The following is a 7,413-nucleotide window of genomic DNA, read 5'->3' as shown; positions in this document are numbered from 1 at the left end:
TATCTACCCTTTTATCTCCTATGTATTTAATCTTTTCTCCTTCTTTTCTGTTTTTCCTTTCCTGTTCTAGTGTCCATATAATCTGTAATACTCCCTGCATGAATTATAATAAAGCTATTTATATACATAAATCAAGGCGATAGCCATACTGCTCCACTTGTGAAAGTAAAATCTGTTGGGCTCTTTTTGGCATCAATACAATTATTGGGTGTGTCATGAAACGGGGAATGGACCCAGTATTCAGGCATGACAGACAGAGGAAAAAAAAAAAAAAAAAGACAGAAACAGAACGCAGGCCGCTGTGGATCTGCAGAAATGCAGCGACTGCGGGGGGAGGCGGGGTAACACCCATCACTGGCACTCTGGTTGTCAAAGAAACACAGGAAAGTGACCAGGATAATCTGACTGATGATGATTATCCATATGAGTCACTCTCTGGTTGAGGCAGGGTTCAGCCGATGGACGACTAACGAGATGCAGCGCTGAGCCGCCCAGAGTGTCCCTGATGCAGCAGCAGGCAGGAGGTCGATCCAGGTCAGGGAAACGGTTCAGAACAGGACAGTTCTGAGATCCAGGGTCATTATTGCCTTATTGCCTGAACTCAAAAATATCTTCCATAAATAGGAGTCACTTGTTCAAAATTCTTCAGGCAGTTTTCAAAGGTTCATAGAAATACAGAACTATAAAGCCCAGGTTCCAGAATATCTTTACGTTTATTTTCTCCTGATTTGAGTGTGTTAATATGAAAATTTGCAGAAGAACTAAGATTTACATTTAAAAATATGAAACATAAACAACTCTGCTATCTCATTTCAAGTGCATAATATGTAATAATCTTATTTTAAGGTGATAAACTTATGAACTGTAATCATTTGGCCTTCTGTAACCTGTGTGCTGTGGTTGTTATTAAAATAATTACATCTAAATGTTCTAATTTAATCAAATAGTTGCATTTTAAACTGTTCCTTGGCACCTGGTAGACGCCATTAAAGATGGAGGTAAATGCGATTTTTTAGTAACCTGGACAGTTAGCAGGTCCTTCACCACTGCAACGCTCTATGGAGGCGGAGCTTCTGAGAGTCTGATGGAGCAAAATCACAAACATCTAGACTGGGTTGGGTAAAGTTTTTAAAATTGTAAAGTGCTATTTTGGGCCAAATACTAACAAAAGAAAAAAGCTGAAATGGATTTCAGGAGGGCACTTTTTTTTCCAGAGAAGAAAAGGGCAGATGCTTTAGCGCCACCTAGTGTCTATCTGTGCGCATCCCTGCCCCGCTTTGCCCACAGTGCAGTATGCGGTTGTAATTCTTGGAAACGTTGTTCTGGATTCAATATTGTGCTTCGGACAATGATAGCTAGTGTTTCACCGACATCGATACAAGTCAATGTAATTCTGCTTTTTATAAATAAAATGTCAATGAATGGGAATAACTGACAGAGTTTAAGGGAAATGTCAGAATATAAGAAGCCCTGAACACATTTCTTCATCATTTGCTTTCTGCTGCGTAGTTTAAAATAGCAGGTAAACTAATTTGACCAGAAAGTAAATGTCCATTACTGTGTAAAAAGGAGAGGGAAGTGTAATATGCAACAATATTGCTAAACAAACATAAGACTACTTTTTCTGACAGCATTAAGGGTGTGCTTCATCTGTTCTGTCTAGTAGAACATTTTATTCACAGGTTTTTAAACAGTAGGTCACATGACCAAGAAGCTGCTGGACAAAAACGCTAAATGTTGGCTTTGAAAATTAAAAATATCCTAAGAATATTTAAAAAACTGAGAATAGATTCAGAAATCAGCCTGCCTCATCTGCCCAGTGTAGTAGAATAGTTTTCACTCATTAGGTCACATGACCTAGAAGGTACTGATGAAAAACCTAAAATTTGAATAAAAATATTTTTCATAATGATGAAAATTACTTAAAATAAATTAAAATGTAGAGGGATTATTACTGGTTTTGCTTCCGCAGGCCACAGACAATGAATGTATTTATTTTTCTTAAGAGTGCTTGTTTGGGTAATTTGTTGACGGTCCCTAAGTGACCCACCGTCTGTGAGAGGAGGGAGCAGCAGAGAGCTGCTGGCCGAACTCTGAGCTCCTGAATCGGATAGACTGAGAGCCAGGAGCCGCTGCGGGGCTGGAATACCCAGCATGCAGCGCGACTCAGCAACCTTTCCAGCTTTTACTTCTCCAATAATTCCTTTCTTTTTTTAAATGTTCTTCCCTCTAAATTCTTTAGATTAAGTTTGTCAGAACTGTTAAAACATTTAAACTTTTATGAGATTAATGTTTTGATTAAATGTCCGATATGGTTTCTCTTTTTTTTTAAAGCACAACCACGAGGAAGTTGACAGACAAGGAGGGAGGGAGGGCTGTTTGAGCCGCGATCGCTGATTGGTCAGTTGCTGACGAGCCTTCAGGGGATTCCCTGAAACGTCCTGCCAATAGGAAGGTCAATAAATGTGTTTATTAGGTAATAAATAGACTCCAGCTACAGATGTTTGCTTATTTGTCAGGAAATGTATCGATTCTGCAGGTCCAGGCATTTTACTTTGTGCTACTTTCATCTATTGACCATGGCTGTGCTAATCACAGACATAACAGTAACAGTTATCCTTCTCCTGCTGGTTAGGGGAGCAGCTCGACCTCCCCAAGATGGCGCCCGTAATTCCTGCGCAGCGACAATCAATGCGGGGTCAACTGTAATCTATGAACCAATCACGGCACAGTGCATATGTCGTCAGCTCTTTAAAAAATCACACGTTTTTGCCGTCCAATCAGGGTTCCGGAGGTGATGTCATAAAGCCCCGCCCCCATCAAACTCGCTCACATGACTCCTGGTCTTACAGCAGCTCCTCTGCAGCATGCAGTCGTATCGCTGAGTAAAAGTTTTTCCAGATATGTTTTTCTTTCTCTCCTTTGTCTCCCTGCTGGTTTCCTCCACAGAAGGTAAGTTTGTTTGATTTTCTCTGAGTTTATTCGGAGAATCTGGGAGAAATGAAGCAAACAGATCCTCTGATAGATGCATCATCTTTAACTTTCTGTCTTTCCAAAGAGTTTTAAAATGTTAACATTCATTAAATAAACGGGTTAATTAAAAAAAAAAAAAACTGCTGAATCGTAAATCGCTCTTTGTTTTTTTAAAAGTAAAACTGAGTTTCTGACGCAACAGTAGAAACCCCCCTCTCTGTGTTTTTACTCTTCAGGAATGATTTCCTGTTATCATCGCAGCACTTTGAAGAATAAAGCAGATAGATTAAAAAAAAAAGATTGGAATTAATCAAACTAAGAAATAAAAATAAAAAGCAACATGTAAAGCAGTCAGCGATGAAACAGGAGCGGATCAAACAAACTGGTTCTGGTTCTACAGACTGTTAATGTTTCAAACAAAAAAAAGCTGTCATATGTGGAAGCAGTGTATCCCCACCACCACTAGATGGAGCTGTTGTGTCAGATTTGACATTTTGACATTTTCATTATGATCTATTACTTTAAACAGAATTTAACACTGAAATAAAATTAGGTTTTTATGCCTTGATTTTTTAATAAACAATATTTAAAAAAATGCTTCCATTTTAAAATTTAAAGTGTTTTTTTTAAGTAGAACAACAATGGTTCATTTCGGTGTATATAGACAATTGGTTTGCGCAAGTTCAATTAGAAAATATGTTTGATATTTTAGATGCATAAATATGAACATATACCGGAAATGTAAGTAAACGTGAATAAGGATGTTTGTTGACTTGTATTTATTTATATAAAATAGCTACAGTAAGAAAAGCAAACTAAGAGTCAGTAAGTTGAGCTAATATGAGATTAAAACATTCCCACTCAGTTGAAAGCTTTATTTTTCTTTAATGCTGCTTCATATTTCTTGATTAATTTAATGATAAACTGCAAAAGATCAGAATTTTCTTTTGACGGATACGGTTATAAACAGAGTTTAGTGCATGGACACATGCACTAGTGCATCGGCGTTGCTTGACCCATCACTACCATGTCACTACTGCACTATTTCCATTAAATAGAATATACAACTAAAATTTAGCATGAATATATTTCTTTTTCGCAATAATTATGAAAACATGTTAGCGTGCATCTAAACATGAGATATCTCCATAATTCAGCCACGGCTCTAGTGGGCGACATCTTCCTCTAACTACTCCCGCTCTTCTTCTTCGTCTTTTTAATTCAGTTCAGTTTATTTCTATAGCGCGAATTCACATCGTCACCAGATCATCCAGTCAGATTGATTCTCTCTAAGGAAAACCAGCTGATTGCATCGACTCATTGACTCTTCAGCAATCCCTCACACTAAGCATGCTTGTAGCGACAGTGGAGAGGAAAAACTCCCTTTTAACAGATGTTAAAAAAAGGGTTCTCTTGCAGTTTTGCAAATTATTTCGATATGACTGAAAAACAACCTCATTAAAGTGTAAAAAGTTTGTCGAAAAAATGTTTTTTCTGAAGTGTAGTGTTTGCGTTTAGGGAATTAATCAATTACTTGTGTGAAATTTGATGGTTAATGGAAAGGCATCCACAGAGACATGCTCCATCTGTCACGATGTTATCAAGCTTTCACTTCTTTTGGAGAAAAAATCAGCAAAACCTGATTTTTAACTCCTGACAATATTACGATGTTAGCAAATTTATCCTTTGTTTAATATAGTGTTCACTGATTGAACACATGCTAATGCTAAAACCAGCGCAATCAAGGATAAAATCTACATTTTTACAATCTAATGTAAGCAATTTACCAACTTTTATCCTAAAACGGTCGACAACACGTATCCTCAGCTTTTAATAATGCACAGAATGGTATTTAACCCTTGGATTGCCTGATGCTTACAGAAAACAGGACGTTAACATCTTTAAATTGGACAAAAACAAAGAACAGAACAAGCAGAGCTTGATGTAAATCTCTTCTTCTTCAGCTCCTCAGCAGCTGATGGTGAAACCTGGACAGAATGTGACTCTGCAGTGCCAGCAGTCCCACCCTGGAACCCTCACCCTGCTCACCTGGACCAGAAATGACCTCCAGAAAGACGACTTTGCCTTCTTCCTCAGAGAAAATCGTCCCTACAGACAGTACCAGCATGAGTCCTTCAGAGGACGAGTGGAGCTGAGAGACTCTTCGTCCCTCAAGGACGGAGACTTTTCCGTCCTCCTTCAGAACGTCAGCTCAGAGGATGCAGGAACGTACCGGTGCAGGATAGTGATGAGGAACCCAGGAGGAGGTTCCTCTGAGTTTGAACACTTCATCAACCTGACCGTCTCAGGTGAGCAGAACACAGATCCACCTACAGCTTCAGACGCCGCCTGATGCTAACACCTGTTACCACTCCGCAGGTGAGGAGACACCAGAGGAGGGAGATGAGGAGGGAGGAGGTCCGAAGTTTGGGGTGATGACATTAGGAAGAGAATCAATCATTGCGTTGATCATCAGTGTGTTTGTTCTGGGGATGGTTCTGATCAGCTTTGCTGCTGTTCAAATGAAACGAAAGTGTCGTACTCCTTCTACTCTTGATGCAGACGCCGACGAGGAAAAAACACCAATGCAGTCTGAAATGATTCTGATTCCATCCGTCACTATATCTTCTACCAATTTGCCCGCCATGGACGCCATGGCGCCGGTGCCTATCTCTGGCAGTCTGTCTCAGACAGGTCATCAGTCTGCTGCAGAGCAATGATTCCCCTTCCTTGGTCCCCATTGGTGAAAAGCCAACCACTGAAACACGGTTTGATCCTGCAGAGCCAGATGTTCTGAGCTCTTCCACATGTTCGTCTCTAGTGGACCTTTAACTCCGTTCTGTCTGTTCTGGTTCTGCTAACCAGTCAGACTCATCTCCACTCATGTTCTGGATCCCTTCAGACTCTCCGAAGGACCTTCTGACTCTGAGCCAACGACAATCTGCCTTTAAAGATGAAACGGTTGTGTTGCTGCCTCTAGTGGTGGGGGAGAGGCATAACACCACGATGCACTTCCTGTCTGTCCTCTAATACTCAGAGAAGCAGAACATCTCCAGCTCTGTTTGCAGCAGCAGCTCTTTATTCTCCATCTAATGCTGTGTTTTGTTTGGTGCTTTTGAAAACTACATCTAATCTGTATTTTTTGACAAATGCTGAAAACTGTAATATTTATCTTCTTTATCTTTGAAGCAACATCCAGCAGCACAGAGTCTCTATAGAGTACTGTTGCATACAGTCATCAGGTGCTCCAAACCGGACGGATCAGGAACAAAAGACAATCAACATGTTGGGTTCAGCCAGCATTAATACGACCCAACCGTGCAATAAGATGCCAAATTGTTAAGCTTTGTTGTATAAGCTAAAAAAGAGAGACTGGGCAGGATCCAGATTCCTCTGATTGTAGCTATTAGTTGCCCAGTATACGGATTAGAGCCACTGAGAAAATAAAAAAGTTAACTGATTTTTACATTTTATTGCAGTATAATATGAAGTCTGAATTCTGTAACTAATTGTAATAACTGGATATCCAGACGGAGGAATTGTCCTAATTAGATTAAAATGTCAGTTCTGACGCGCAACAGGCAGCCCATAGCAGGGTCTGATAAACTCACACATCTTCAATCATAATTACCCTAACAGACTTTAATCTCAGAATTTTGACTTTTTCTCAGAATTTTAAGTCATTTTTTGAGTAAAAAAATTCAGATTTCTAAGATTTAATTTAGAATTCTGAGAAAAAAAAGAAATGGTTCTGAGATTAAAATAAATATTTTTAAATTAAAGTCAGAATTTTGAGTAATTAACTCAGAATTCTGACATTTTTCCCATATTAAACTAAATTAAAATTAAAGAACAGTTGACTTTTTTAATTTTTTCAGTAGCCCTACAGTTTGACCACTGTCATTGATAGGAAAGGAAATCTGGAATGCATTATCAAATATTGGCACTGGCATTATGGCAGTTAAATGTAGCCTTTAAAAAACTGTCCTGTTTTGTGTGAATAGAGCTGCTGTGTTTTTTTTTTAATGCTTCAATGTTTCTATTTTTATATCTTTGTAAAAAATAAGTTTTATTTAATAAAAGTAATATTCTGGACTTTGTTTTTACATCATGTCATGCAAAGGATTGTGGAATTCCTTACAGCGGCCCAGTGGGACATCACAAAGCACAAAGACACTTTACCAAACTGTAGTGGTTCTATGTGGCTGAATACTGACACCTGCTGGAGATTAAATATCCCTGCAGGCAGCCTATTGAAATAATCTGACACTGGTTTACTGAGCCAATATATACTTTAATATAAATTGATATAAAACGATATTTCATATCTTCATAGAGTAAAAACAGAGTTATTTTAAATGAAATCTGAAAGAAACAGGATGAAACAAGGTGATAAAAACGAAAATGAGATCAAAATGGTCCCACTCTGCTCAAACCTTT

The 7,413-nt window shown here is 38.7% G+C and overlaps 1 protein-coding gene across 2 annotated transcripts; it reads left to right on the top strand.

Annotated features, from left to right (window-relative positions):
* Positions 1 to 2,824: 2,824 nt before the first annotated feature.
* Positions 2,825 to 6,169, top strand: LOC107085452 (sodium channel subunit beta-2-like). Of its 2 annotated transcripts, none has more exons than XM_015375764.1 (3): positions 2,825 to 2,952; positions 4,938 to 5,282; positions 5,353 to 6,169. In XM_015375764.1, the coding sequence occupies exons 1-3, from the start codon at positions 2,904 to 2,906 to the stop codon at positions 5,691 to 5,693; spliced, it is 735 nt and encodes a 244-aa protein (XP_015231250.1). In that variant the 5' UTR covers positions 2,825 to 2,903; the 3' UTR covers positions 5,694 to 6,169. The 2 variants fall into 2 exon arrangements, with proteins under 2 accessions (XP_015231250.1, XP_015231251.1); XM_015375765.1 differs by having other exon boundaries at positions 2,838 to 2,952; positions 4,855 to 5,282.
* Positions 6,170 to 7,413: the final 1,244 nt, after the last annotated feature.

Source organism: Cyprinodon variegatus, unplaced genomic scaffold (genome assembly GCF_000732505.1).
Source record: "Cyprinodon variegatus isolate N-32 unplaced genomic scaffold, C_variegatus-1.0 Scaffold125, whole genome shotgun sequence".
NCBI classification, from domain to species: Eukaryota; Metazoa; Chordata; class Actinopteri; order Cyprinodontiformes; family Cyprinodontidae; genus Cyprinodon; species Cyprinodon variegatus.
This window is presented reverse-complemented; position numbering and strand designations above follow the sequence as displayed.

What these genes read in the sequence shown, in the direction of transcription:
- LOC107085452 (XM_015375764.1), top strand. Translation starts at nt 2,904, where the DNA reads ATGTTTTTCTTTCTCTCCTTTGTCTCCCTGCTGGTTTCCTCCACAGAA. An exon ending in GCTGGTTTCCTCCACAGAAG is followed by an intron (nt 2,953 to 4,937) that starts GTAAGTTTGTTT and finishes CTTCTTCTTCAG; the next exon opens with CTCCTCAGCAGCTGATGGTG. An exon ending in CATCAACCTGACCGTCTCAG is followed by an intron (nt 5,283 to 5,352) that starts GTGAGCAGAACA and finishes ACCACTCCGCAG; the next exon opens with GTGAGGAGACACCAGAGGAG.